Source organism: Atractosteus spatula, chromosome 4 (genome assembly GCF_055471065.1).
Source record: "Atractosteus spatula isolate fAtrSpa1 chromosome 4, fAtrSpa1.hap1, whole genome shotgun sequence".
Taxonomy (NCBI): domain Eukaryota; kingdom Metazoa; phylum Chordata; class Actinopteri; order Semionotiformes; family Lepisosteidae; genus Atractosteus; species Atractosteus spatula.
This window is the reverse complement of record NC_142709.1, coordinates 53,175,097-53,190,069: the sequence shown is the minus strand read 5'-3', so window position 1 is coordinate 53,190,069 and position 14,973 is coordinate 53,175,097. Positions and strand designations below refer to the sequence as shown.

General features: G+C 38.3%; 1 protein-coding gene across 1 annotated transcript in view; it reads right to left on the bottom strand.

Moving 5' to 3' along the window:
• nyap2a (neuronal tyrosine-phosphorylated phosphoinositide-3-kinase adaptor 2a) overlaps positions 1-14,973 on the bottom strand; it is a 48,392-nt gene that overhangs the window by 14,921 nt on the left and 18,498 nt on the right. Inside the window, exons 2-3 of the mRNA XM_088914189.1 lie at positions 14,168-14,469; positions 4,000-5,094 (exon numbers count right to left, since the gene is read on the bottom strand). Coding sequence (XP_088770315.1) covers positions 4,000-5,094; positions 14,168-14,469 — 1,397 coding nt within the window. The remainder of the gene's footprint in view (positions 1-3,999; positions 5,095-14,167; positions 14,470-14,973) is intronic.

Below are 14,973 nucleotides of genomic sequence, written 5' to 3'. Positions count from 1 at the left end.
TACACCCCATAATTATTTAGAGCAGTTTGTGTAATATGCCAAGCATCCTGCACCTCTTGCCTCTGTAGAAACTGGAGGATAAGCTTTTTTTTTCCTTTGTCTTGTTGAGGATATTACCTGTTTTATTTTGTTTTTGTCTCTGGGTCTTCTTCCTCTCAATAGTTCATGTTTAGAATCTGAACACTCTTTTAAAGGGGATATAAATTTTAGAACAACTATAGGTCTAGCCAATTATTCTTGCAATAAAGTATCCTGCTGGTGTAGCTTCTATGTGATATTGATCAGTTTGTCCCTGAACAGTATTATCAATGATCTGGGGTATTTATATATTGATGTCCCTGGGTGGTTAAACAGTTTTATATTGTCACATAAACACAATCTATAGAAGGTGAGATATGCCATCATGGACATAAATCAAGTGGAACATGCTAGCTGAATCAATTTTGCCTGCTTGCATGAAGCAGCTGGCTTCTATGTAATTTTGCCATGACCAAAGCAATCATTCTGAGTAACAAGCATGGAAGACATTCTGTCACAGCAAGCTTGAGTGCACATTAATTCTGCTTCCTGATGGGTTTGTACGTTAATGCAGTCTGACAGATGAGGGTTTGGGTTGGGCAGGATACCTGAGAGAAATATGGGTGATGTCATCACTCAGGACAATCTAATCACAATTGTCTTGAGACTCAGACAGAACGACCAAAAGCTCAAAGAAAAAAGATAAGAAAAACAAAGGGAGATAAAACAGGATCTTGCGATGTCTGATGTGCTTTGGACTTGTAAATGGCGAACAAACAGCAAATGAGAAAGATCTGCACAGCAACCATGAGATTTTGTTGTGTTTTGTAGGCCACACTGTTCATAAATAGCTCTAAAATTATTCTCTGTTGTCAGAATTTTAAAAATAAACATTCCACTTTACGTCACAGTATTCAGTATTGACTCTGAAACCTGTGAGAACCAAACCATTGTTGATTCATTTGGTCTAATTAAATAGTAAATTAAATGTTTCCCTTAGGGGCGGCATGGTGGTGCAGTGGTTAGCATTGCAGGTGCTATCTGTGTGGAGTCTGTATGTTCTCTCTGTGTTCATGTGGGTTTTTGCCAGGGGCTCCAGTTTCCTCCCACAATGCAAAGTTATAATGATAGATTAATTGGCTTCTGAGAACCCTGGTTCATATGTGTCTGTGTTTGTGCCTCTCTGCTCTGTGATGGACTGGCGTCCCATCCAGGGTGTACCCTGCCTTGCACCTGTTGCTTGCTAGGATAGGCGCCAACTCCCCCACCGCCCTGAATTGGAAGAAAACTGTTAGAAAATGGATGGATCAATGATTCCATTAGTATGTACCATAACACTAGGATGCTGCAGTAAAGTCTTTCATTAGCGAATGTCCCTTTATAAAATCCTTCAAGCAGACAATATAGGTTGGTAGTTTGCAAGACCAGCAGGTACAGATTACCATCTACTTGGCCAGCTCTAGTCTCATGGTCCTGGAGGTCTTTACACAGCTCATAAACACTGCACAGCTCTCATCCAGTCCCAGTTAATTTATGTGCTGTCATGTGTGACCAGTAGAGGTTAAGCTGAATAATGTACAGAGGGCAGGCTGAAAGGACAACAAGGTACATTTCAGTTTAATTGTTCTTCTAGAAAATGCATTTTAAGAACAGGTCACGTACAGTACATTATACGATTGTACAGCAGATAAGTAGAGAACAAGGGAGCATTTTATCTTCAATGAATTCTGAGGGCAACATAGTGTGGCTGTGTAATTATAAGGTTGATTGTTTCTTATGGGAGTATATGTCAAGAGGGACCCACAAAACGCAAGGCTAATGCATCAGTGGCAGGTCTCAATTTAAAACAGTGTACTTCACCTCTTTCAGAGCCCACTTCAGGAATGCAAGGCACTGTGCTTGGTGTACTGCACAGGATAGTATGCATTGCATTTAGGGCAGTCACCCATTAAGGTTATGGCATCATTTAATGCTGTGGTCTTTAAAAGTTCTATTAACACATTTGTAACAGCACTCATGATTTCATACATTATTGTGTTCTGGGTGGCAATACTATATTTTTTTACTATTTTCTTGGATTTCTCCTGTGTAATACATTATTTCCATTGCACACAGTCTGTATACAGTGCATTGACATACAGAATTAACATACTACAATACCATAGCCACTGTTTGCAATGCGGTTTCTGTATAAGTAGGATGATGAAGCATCAGCTAATCCTGCCATTTGATTGAGATTGAAGGTATTTTCCCCTGAAGCGAAGGTCAGCCTGTTTTACATGTTCATCAAGTAATCTGGTTAAGTGCTGGATCTCTCTACTGATGTCGCCAGCAAGGGGCTTTCCTCAACTACATTTTCATTAAAACACCACTTTCATTCTGGCAATTTTAAAGCCTACTTAAATTAAAGAAATGAAGGCAGTGCTAAGTGTCTCACTATCATGCATAAAATAAAGATCTGTTCCGCTGTAACTTAATTGCTGCTGGTGCATGAGCAATTTTTCTTTCAGTTCAAGTGTTGTACACATCCCGATCCGTGTTCGCTTTCCATTCAAACAGGACTATTTTTACAGTGCTGTCAGTTTAGTGATGGTCTCCACTGAAAGTATCTAAACCCCAAATTAAGTTAAAATTAAACCTGTTGTATGAGATTATAGCAGTACTCATAGAACCACTTGCTCAGTGTTCTGGAACTGCAGATCTTGTCACATTCGGTGTGCAAAGGAAGAGTGCATGTCTTTGAGCTTTCATTCTAAACCTTGTTTAAATATGGCAATTACATTAAGCGGATATTCTTTGCATCATACTGCAGATGCACTATGAAACAGAATCACAGTAAGAAAATGTATTTCAAAATTGCTTTCTCCACAGGCATATTTAATTGGGTAATATACTTTGGAATGATTTATTCCTGAAAGCCAATGTGTTAGAGAAGATCTGTATTGTGGATTCATTCATAAAAGGCTGATTTCCAACAGGAATATGGAAAGAACCTTCTTGTTACACATGCCATTTTAAACAGCACTTGCTTGCTCTGTATGCTTTATCTCCTTTTCACTCTATGAATCTAGTTCACTTCAGATAAATGGATAAATCTTAGGTTTAACTCTGCCAGACCCATACACACTTGAATGTGTTTCGACTTTATCCATCCACCTATTTTCTAACCACTTTATCCTATACTGGTTCGCAAGGGAGTCAACCCTTATTCCGGCAAGTAATGGGCACAAGGCAGGATACACCCTGGATGGGACACCAGTCAATTTTCCCAGAAGCCTATTAAACCTCCAGTATGTTTTTGGACTTTTGGAGGAACCTGGAGCACTCAGAAGATACCCACGGGAACACATAAAGAACACACAAACTCCATGCTAACAGCACTCCAAGACAGCAATTCTGACCACTGTGCCACCTGTGTTTGTACATTATATTTAAGTAAAATTTCCATCAATAATCAATGTCATTTTTCAGCCCCATTACATTCCTATAGAGGTAATAGGCTTGATTGGACTAGCTAAATAATGTCTTGAGCTATCACAAGATTCAAGGATTAAACAAACATCCTATTAATATTTATCAATAAATTTCATTTATTATTAATAATTATAGGCAAGCTATAGGATCAACTTAATTTGTAGGTTTTTATGTGTTGCTGCCATATCTCATCCAGCTTTTACAGGTGAATTTATTTGTAGTGTGTTTGATGAATGGTACCTGGAGACTGCCAACAGCATATACTCCTAAAACCTGATTAAAGGGTCCTCGCAGAGACACAGAATTGAAAAAGTTATGAGTCCTATAAAACACTACAGTGCATTCCAATTGCTTTACTACCTGCTTTGCCAATGAAATCTACTAGGGAGTGAAGGTCAATTTCAAAGGCAAACTCCCCTTGCTGTTGTGGAAAGCAGCATTAATGTCACTGGGTATTTAGTTTAAAATACCAGACGATTGTGATCACACTGCATACTGGAAACTCACTTTCTGCTGGCTCCTTGGATTTCCTGCCACTGGAAGATTTCCTCAGGAGACTCCGTCCTGAGGTAAAAAGGCTTGTTAGTTCGTCTAAGGGGCTTGTGGGCGTCCGTGAACGGGAGACATTTTGCATGGACCCATGGGTACTGGAGGAGGAATTTGCCAGCTTAGCTCCTTCTTGAGAAGTGTTCTTGATTAGTGAGTGAGGCACTGAAGATGAGCTTCTTGGGATACTCCCTGAAATTAACGAGTCATAGGGTGGAGGTCTCTTGAGGCTTAAGGGAGTCAGAGACCTCCCCATGCTGACCGGCGAAGGGCAGGCAGAGTGGCTCCTGGGGTATCCGTGGGCAGAGGCTGACGACTTGTACAATGTGGAGGGAAGTGGGGGGGCTGAAGACCGCCCAGAGGCTGTAATAGTTTGCGTAGGAGGCAGCTCTTTCTCTATTTTCTGGTGTATGGAGGTCTGAGAAGAGGCAGCAGACGGAGAAGCTCCCGACTGCTTGATGTACGACACGTTTTCTAAAACGGGCAGTTTGGTGACTTCGAGGGGGGTGAGGGGCGACTCGTCGGAATTGGGGGAGCACTGCGCCGGGGCGGGCGGAAACACCAGGAGTGGTGGCCTGTGCGAGAGAAGATTCGGAAACGGAGCTGGGATATCGCACAGCGTGCCCTTTGGAGTGGATGGCACGGGGGGCTTGGCGAGTTCCAAGTCAGGCACTGTGGGAGTAGCACACTGAGAAGAGCAGCTAATGTGATCAGAGTTATAAATACTGGACCACTTGGAGTCCTGGCCAAGATCGTCAAATATTGGATACTTCATTTCCTCGTAGACTGCTTCGCTTTGGTCCTCGTCATCTCTCCTGAAGTCCCGTAATATATTTCCCACCATTTCGATGTAAACAGGCTCATCCTCATCTGTGTCTCTGGCTGGGCTGTGTGTCTGGGAGGAAGAGGTTTCCTTCTTCGCTGACTTTCTGGTACCATGATTCCTGATGTAGGACTCGTCGAAAGACGTGCTTAACTGAGTGTTCGGGTTCCGTTTAGGTTTGGGAGGTGGAATTTTTTTGTATTCCTCACTGTATGGCCTTGGTTTTGATGACACTGCAGAATGAAGAGAAGAAAGATGAACATATAGTAAGACCGAGTTTTTATAGTTTTATGAAAGCTTAATTTTGAATGAAAGAAAATATTTTCTAACTGATAATAGTAAAAATGATCTATTTACACAATTATTACTCAATGAAGTGGAAAACTAATCAAATAAATGCTTATAAATATCCTCATCCTAGTCTTTATGTGTCTGTTGTTTGGCATTAAACTGCATAGGGTAGCAATTTTCCTCTTCATTCCTATAGAGTTTTCATGTTGTCATTCTAACCATATTCTGAATTATGTAATTAAAATAATGGCTGATTTATTTAGTAAAACTTCATTTGACCTTCAGCCTGCTGAAGACACCTATGAAACCGAAAAAGATAAGGGCTCTCCAGGACCAGTGATGGCATCCAGTGACTCCTTGGCTGGCTTGTGGGATGACTATAGGAACTGAACAGATACCAAAGGGACATTGTGAAAGTGCTCTTCTCTGAATCCATTTCTTCAGTTAAACCAATTACATTCTAAACAAATTTAATCAGTGGAAGCAAGGGAAAAACCAAATAAGGTAATCATAGACAGGATGGATAAAATACAATTGAGTCCCAGTCATATACAAATGTTAAATCTGAAGCTATTAATCAAAATATTTTACTGCTTTAAATATGTTACTCATTATGCCACCCCCTGCCCTTTTATACCATCACCCATGCAACTTACTACTTTTCCTCTTAAGCAGTTTTGCACCCGTATGGAAATCCCTCTTCATACTGCTTGCTTCATAGCACCACTTTTCACCTGCTGTCTGTTTAAATTCCAAAATATCTGGCATGACTTACTGGGGCTTCTTTTCTATGTTCCCCCTTTTCACACTTCATGCTATAATCTTTGTTGCTGCAGAAGCTTTCCACTTCTCAGAAAAGCATGACACAAAAAATTGCTGATAAAACTGTCGCAATTGTTTACCCAAAACACTTCAAATATACATCTCAAGGACAAATCCTCTTTCACAATACAGTGGAGAACCACAACACCGTTAGCATGGGGATAGTTAAAAATGCCACATGGCATATCTATCTATTTCTCAGGATTGATTTCATTGTGATTAAATGCGTTGTAGGCATGCCTACACACTGTTTCTTGAGGGGACTGGAATCTAGGTCACTCTCACTTATGAATGAATTTGCTTTGACTAATCAAGGCTCTGTGCTCAGAAGAGCTGTGATTGAATAAAATTTTTAGCACGCATTTGCCACATGAATATATGCTACATCCTCTCAATGAAGAGCAAAGCAACAAACATTTTTTGCACTATTTCACACCTGATTGGTCAGGCTGTTGAAGCTTCCGTCTCAAGAGATTCAGAGTTGCTGAGATGGTAAATCTAAATTTTGGCTGCAATAAGTAATATTTTGCTATACTAAACAATTACCACAAATGTAATCCAAGAATTAAAGGTGATTTTGTATTTGATCCTTTTACAGTCTTGAAAACAGATCAAACTCCTTTTTTTTCTTAGTTTCGAATATGATGGCACTGGGTATCCTAATACTTGTGTTTTTAATAAAATCATTTAAAGCTAGTTTGCACCTCAATGCCACAAACTGTGCTTTTGTTCAACCAGCAAAAGTATCTTTTCTACAGCAACTCATAGTCATAGGATTACTTCTTCATTTTTCCACTGCAAGAGCACGAAAGGCAAATGTTTTCATTAAGCTTTAGTTTTCTGTCATCCCGTCTGTCCAGATGAGAGTTGCTGCTCAGTCAGGGGTGAAAATATCTGGTGCAACAGCCTGCTTTAGATTCTCGTTCTCCCAGAAATTACTGACAGTGCAAGGAAATGTCAGGGGAACAATTCATTAATAAACCTTAAAAAACATTATGCACAGACATACTGTACGTAACACAAAGAAATGTTGTACTTGGAGTGATTGGTTTCAACTCCCACACTGGATTAACTACAAACAGAACATCAATTTTGCATTTCAAATGAACCTTGTACTCCATATTTATGCTGTTTTCCTTTCTGGACATGTTTTCTAACCCTCCTGTACAGAGGTGTCAGTTCTAATGCAGGATGACACATTTATATCTCAAATTTCAAAGCAATGATTCTGTATGTGGCTGGTTAATTTATTGTGCAAGAGTGTTTTTCATTTGTGACAGTCAGGCTATAGTGGGTGAACTTTGGTAGCTTTTGCACACAGAAAACCAAAATGACTCATCTGATGCTTAAACCCCAAAGCATTCTCCTATACAATTTATACAATTCACATCAACCCTCTTTATTAATCTTTTTTAAAAGCAGATTTAAAGCTAATTACACACCACAGATCCCAACTGCAGGAAAACAGCCAGAGTGTTTTAGCAGGGTTTGGTCCTGCTGGCAATCAAATTATGTCAGAAGCAGTCAAGGTGAGGACAGAGGACAGACAGTGATAGAGACGAAAACATAAAATTATTAGAAATGAGAACCGAGAACTGTACCCACTGTATTGCTATTTTAGAAGTTTGTTTAGAATGGTTAGAGCATTAAAGGGAAACTGCAGTCCCAATTTTTCAGGGCAGTTATTAAATTTCGATAACAAAATAAATTCATTGACGGTATAGAAAAAAATTACAAATTACGAATTAAGCACAAAATCGTGAATGTTTGTGAAAGTACTGAAAGTTTCCTTTCATCTCAAACCCCTGGTCTCACCAAGGGCGAAAGCAAGAGTTCCCACGAATTGTGATGTGATGCTTCCCTTCCCGCTCATTAGTCACTGTAATGACTAATTTAATGCGATGTAGAAGTGAATTGAGCACAGGTTTTGCAATAGATATTTCACAGCAGAAAGTTTCCAATGTGATCTGAGTGGAGAGTTAACAAGTAAGTTCCTTTAATCGGCAAAACTGTCTTGAAGTCAAGAGCAATATATTTTATTGAATTAAAAGAGATGTACAGTATTCACAAGCCTGCTTTTTTTACAATGTAATAGGGCTGCTTCACATCACCAGAAGTTTTGTTGCCTTGTTCTGAATCGTAGAATATGGCACCGCACATATCTGGAAATTTAGTCTGTTTTGTCAGGTAAATTGGTTTTACAAGTTACTGTGTACATTTTACACTTATTGTGGTTTGAAATGTGCTCATCAATGCAGATATTTTTATGTTTCTCTCAGATGTATTTTTACTACTTTGATGTAATTTTCCACTGTTATTTTTCTTGTTTTACAATGTTTCAAATATGTTACTTTTACCACATCTGATAACTTTACATAGACTGTAAACTTTTGCTGTCTATGATAGTGACTAGAGTTAATGATAGCACAGTTTTGGGAACTATCAGATACTGTTTTCTAATTAAGTATTGAATATACAGTAAATGTTTTCTGAAATGGTTTTTCTTTGAATAAGAAATCTGTCTGTTTAATTGTATTTAATCCCTGATAAATGCTTGCACTACTTAACTATTACATATGATAAGTAAAATTGTATAAGTAATTTATAAAATATACAAATATATCTATCAACATGCAAGACATATTCTATTATGATTTCTGTGGCAAAAATGTCATATGCCTTATTGTTGTTTTTAAAACTAAGCACTTTTCATGACCTTTTCCAAATTCAGATGGCTCACTTTCTGCCATATCTATTAGCCTTAAACTGTGGTGGCATTAAAGTGGCTGTAGCCTAATTTGAATTATTCAACAGATGCAAATAGCTCATTAAATAAAAGCATTGGGACATCTGGAAACCTTGAATGGATGAAGTCACCTCTCCTGTTCTTGAAATCTCTTGCCAAAAGGCTGTTAAGTCCCCCTTGCTACTGGAGAAATGTTTCACCTCCCTATTCACATGGTGACACTTCAGAAATTGACCATAGGTGAGTTTCTTTTCTTTATTTCTGGATTTCCATGAAGTGAATTGTAAAGAATTTGAACTCATTTTTTGAGCAAAAGGCATAGTTCTGCCTTATACACCTCAGAAATAGACAGTCAGGCAGTTAAGTTTGAGATAATCAGACTGTGCAAATGCAGAAACTGGACTATTTGAGGACACTTCCACTGCAGGTGAAATTCTTTACAGTTTTTAGTTTTTAAACTAGTTTTAGTTTTAAAGTTTTTACATTTCATAGTGTGTGTGTCAAACTGACATCTTTTGTCACTGAGCTCAAGTGAAAAAGACTGAATTTTTTGTGGGGGAGATAAATAAGAGAGAGTCAGTGTTTGCAATGTACCAACTACTGTACATAGCTATAAGAAAATTGTACGGTGTGGTTTAATCTGAGGATTGAAACATAAAATCTGAAATGCTGGAGTTTGCATGCAAAGATAGAAGTACTCACCCTCCCACATAAACAATTTAAAGTAAAGATTATGGAGTAAAATCAATATAAAGTAAAATGCATTATTTAGTAAATTCAAAAACAGATACACAAAAGTATTCACGTTTAAAGTCAATGTTTTTCCATGTTTAATAAGCAGATACAAACAATAAACCCTTTCAAGCAATACCAAGTCCTATAGAATGCACTCAAGGTTCATATAAGGAAGACTGAATCTTCAGTAGAATTTAGAAAGCTGGAATAATACTCCTTAGCACACTTGTTATAAAAGCATTATTGACCACTGTCTCAGTAATTTTGTTCCTAATGTTAAGCACCATTACTCTGAGAGACGAATAGATGAGAGCTAAGACTGCCTCCAAGCATTGCATTAAAATGAACATAATAATTAAAATGTCATAGGATTAATATATCTTTGTATCTGACAGAGAAAGTGTCATACGTTCTGACTTCTAGCAAAATGAACTAATTCCCATCACAGCTTTAGTGTTTTTAGTGCACACTATTTTAAGTAATCATAGTAAAAGAAAAATGGCTTGAAACTTATTTATATCAAAGCCAAATGCTTCACCTCTCCAAAACATTGATATATATATATAGTACCAAAGATCAGACGTAATACTTACAGAACAACAAAATGTGTAAAAGCAAAGCATAATCTTTGCACACAGAACATGACTTTGTCCCTTCATGATAAAAGATGGGAAAGAAACTACTGTATATAACAATACTGCAGTCAAACGCTTTTTCAACATTTGAAAACATGTCATAAAACATTTTATGTTAAATCCAGGCAATTCTACAGTATGTGTTGGTCCAGACTCTGAAGTTTTTAGGACAAATGAATTTTACCCTTACAAACATCTGCTCAATTAGGTGGGTTGGGATTAATGTTAGGGTTAAGTGGAATGTTCAACACTGAACCTCATGTGATTATCCTCTTTAAGTCACATTCTAAATATCTTTCTATTTTAAATGTGTCACTTAATGTTCTATTCTGATGCTGTACTTTAAAAAGACTGGGGAAGACGAGTCAGCAAGCATGTGGGGTAATCTTATTTCTTTGCTTACGAGTCAGTTGGTAATTTTGAAATGCTTTCACAGTATCTAAAATCTTTTACTTGATAACTACAAAGATCTATATTTCATAAAATATAAAAAATATTTTCCAAGTTAAATTGTTCACTGTCTTTGTGATGTTATTTTCATGATGAAAACATACAATAAAAAAAACCTTCATTTACGTCGGTTTGAAATTTCCATTACAAGGTTAATAATGACAAGGCAACGGCAAAAATAAACAAGAGTGAGAAGGATGTATGAGGTCTTCTTCCAGCCATGGAAGCCATACAGTCCTGCATTACCCTTCACTTGAAGGATTTAGAACAAAATAATATATGTCAGTTTCACTTAAAGCCAATGTGCACTGACCCTTGGTGATAACTGTGACATAAATTAAAAGCAGCAGCCATCCAATAAATCAAAGAAAATATGGGAAGGCAGCTTCTTTTAAGCTGCTGCAACTAAGTGTCAGGTGAGCTTTCTGGTTCAAATCCATACTCTAAGTTACCAATTATGGCTTCATGGCTTCATATACCATGAAATGTTACAGGTTTTACTTATAAATAAGTAAATCTGCACATTAAGAGCCACTTGTCTATAAAAGATATGATTTGTACTTCATACATATCAGCACTTAGCCACGAGCTTGCCAAAACCATGATGATAAATGTAAGTTTGTAGAATCATTCTCTATTGCTAAAAACACAATTACAGCAATAATGAGATTACTTTATATGTATATGTGCAGTATTGATGTATATTATATATGTATATTTAAAATGACCAGGAGCCTGAAGCAGAAAAACACTGTTAAGCTACTAAAATAGTGGATGATAAGGTTCAACCCAAGTATCATTGACATCTGTAATGCAGTTTAGACTATATGAGTACTATATATCTTATTAATATGGATATCTGTGTTATAAACAGAAATGGACATACAATAGCACATATTGGCACTATTGTTCTATTAACTCAAAATAATTTAAATGGTTGAATCTCTTGAAGCTGGGAATGGGAGACATTACCGGTATATAATATGTTTTTTTCAGTCTCAGTGCTTTACTCAAATGTCATCTGTTCCTCTAAAATAATATGGTTTTCCCAGCATCACAGAAGTGGATCTGTGAACAGATATGAGCAAATACTGGCTGAATATTTAAGATGGATTTTCATTCCCATTTTCTACCAAAGCCTGTACTTCAAATTCTAAAGAGGGATGCACAGAATTCTATACTTTAAGAATTGACACGTTGACATGTTTTTCCAAAACAATACAGTACATTGTATCGTGTTAATGTAAAAATAAATGCTTATTAATATCAGTTTCCATAAAATTCACCTTGATGCTACAAGGGTGAAACTGAATCAGTTAACATGATAATGAACTAACTTGAAATTCTAATATGCACCAGAACAAAAGCACCAAAGGACATTCAAGCCAAAAGAATCTTTAAAACTTTGACTAAGGTGTCAAGACAGAGGATGATGCTAATGTGTCTCATTAACCTTGATGTCATTCTTATAGGAAAAGATGTTCAGCGTTACTTTATAATTCTAACCCGGGCAACAGCCCTCCTCATGCCTGGTGCTTGTAGTAGGACTGGGGGAACCAGGATTCCTCTGAGGTGACATTGGTCCTCCAAGGATATATTGGTGTCCCTACCCACAACAAAAACAAAAGGGAAACCAATCATATTTTTGTATAATATGATAGAGGTCATTCTCTCCGTACCTAGCCTCTCCTTTTGAAATCAGGATCCCACTGCCCACCACCCTGTCTGAGACCAGACAATCTATGGGAAAGCTTCAGGGTGATCTCCAAATCTTCAATCAACAAGAGAGGCCACTAGAGAGATCTTGGACTGCTTGTTTCTCCCAACACGCCATATTGACACCACCCAGCAATTAAAGCTAGCACTAGTCCTAAACGTCATGGTGTCCAATGAGCCTGGTGGGCGACACCACTCCCCTTTGTTGTAGAGAGTGTTCAGATTTCCCTTTCCAGGAGACTGATTGTTGGATTGTAATTTAGTGCTCAGAAGTATGCCTGTCATGTTAGTTCACATCCAGTGTTTGACGGCATGATCTACATAAGTGCTTAACAGCCTGCAGAACACAATGGTCCCTGTGGAATTAAGAGGGGATCAGTGCAACAGGGCTCATAGAGCAAAGCAAGGCTTTTGGCATCATTCCCCTTCTTTGTTAAGAGTATTTCAATCCATCATACCATGGCACTGTTCTTTCAACACAGCAGGTATAGCACATGTTTGTGTTCTGCTGCTTGGACACCTGGAGGTACATCAGTAGTGACAGTCTGAACCTGGGGTTTAACCACATGCACTTAATCTGCTTAACACTATGTGCATATTGAATTTTCTCATTTAAAATAACAGAAAACACTGTTACTAGATGTTTTTTTCTGCAAAATGAGACATGCATGCACAGTATATTATAAGTATGCTGTCTCATTAAGTTGGGATATTTATAATGAGTCAGGATTACCACTTTATAGCCCTATAACCACCTGATGGGACCTTTACCATCTTGTAGCCCAATCGCAACAGAAGCTACGCAAAGCAGGACCTGGTAGGTACTGGGATGGAAGACTTCCAAGTGAAACCAGGTCTGCTATAAGTAGGTGAAACTCTGCCACCTCTACAAGAATGCACAGCCAAAGCCTTAGTTTACTAACAGGGAAGACGGTGCTGTAGGAGGTGTTGTCATTCAGATGAGGATAAATCACGTTCCTGACTACTTAATCATTGAAGATCCCATGACATGTCCCTCAGTAAATCTCAGCGTCCACATTAAATTTCACTTTGGGCTTCCACAATCTGGCCTTCCTAAATTTCCCCTTTCATTCAATTAGTAAAGTAATTTATCACTTGTTCACCTGATCTTGGGCAATGGAGCAGCTGATATATAATGGCTCCTGGGTGTCTCCCACGTGGGGGCTACACTTCAGTGGTGGATGAAATGAGTTCCCTGCTGTAAATAGTAAAGCACCTTGGAATCCTTTGGGTGAAGGCTGAAATGAACTATTATAATCATTATTAGTGTTAAATTGAGGGAGGTAAAGGGAAGATCAGTGCATGCATTAAAATCCTTCAATCAAAATCATCATATACAGTACCATGTTTTAACTCCTGCCTCTGCCAATGTCTTTGTACTTCAGTATTACACAAAAAACTTCACATTGTCATTTTAATTTGGACTGTTGTATGATCCTTTCTGAAAAAAAAAACCTGTGGAAATTGAACAGCATTCAAGATGTTATGCTAATTAAAGCCTTCTTTTGTTGCTCATGAGATAACTGTGTTCCTGCAGTATAATGAAGCTGATAGCCTCAAAACACTCGGTTTGTGGAACCCATATGTTCCTAATCAGGCTCTCATTCCTTTCCCAGAGGTATTCTGTCAATAACCGGGTCACCAACAGATGAGTGCATGTCACTTGTGCACACAGTCTAAGACATGTAGACAAGTGTATAAAAGTATTCAGCTCAGGAACAGACTTATTGGTGGTGGTGGGGGAGAGTCCCCATTATCTGTAAAGCGCTTTGATGAGTGTCCAGAAAAAGTGCTATATAAGTGTAAGCAATTATTATTATTATTATTAAAGGAAATGCAAACATGAAGTCCAGAAGCACCTTCCACCTGAAAAATGGGTCACTTGCTTACCATCACTCCTGTCCAGGTCTTTCCCTGCTTTGCATGTTGTCCCTGTATTAACAGTTTCGGAGGAGGTGCTCAGCTTTGTGCTGGGGTCCCGTTTTGGTTTGGGAGGGGGCTGCTTGCGTGAGTTGACATTGCTGTCTTCATCCCCACCCCCGACCGAGTGCAATGATTGAGACCTCACAGAAAAACCAGCCCCGCAGGGATGGGGCAGGCGATCCTGAGGGACTGGCATGGTCATGAATCCCATACGGAAATGCTTTCCCACGTAGCCACTGTCCGTTGCTCTTGCGACATCCTCACCGATCCTGTAAATGGAGCAAAGGTGAATGTTTAGATATTTCTTAAGCATCCAGCAGACAGCTGTAATGACCCAGGGGTCCACTATTTAGGACATTTTTACAACAGTGTGGGGACTAATCCAGGAAAATTACAGTCCCTTAATGCAGCCAATACAGACACAATTCATTTTCAATACATTAAGTACATTTTGTTTGAATTCTCTCGTGTCCTATCTCATGATGCAACATTTTTTAATTATTTTGGTGTTTTAATAGTTTTTTTAAGAAGACAAACGTGTTCACACTCAACAATTTTCCCAAAAATAATTAAATGTTACTTTCAGAGATTCAGATGCGGTGCCTGTTCTATCATTGTAAGATTTTTTACTGATTTTAAGCATATTAGTAGACTGCAATCAAATGTTCCAGACCCAGAAATATGTAGTCCCGGATATTGAACACATCTCTCTGGAGAACTGATCACACTGTATTTACTGAAGACATGACCCCTAAGATTGAGCTATTTTTGGC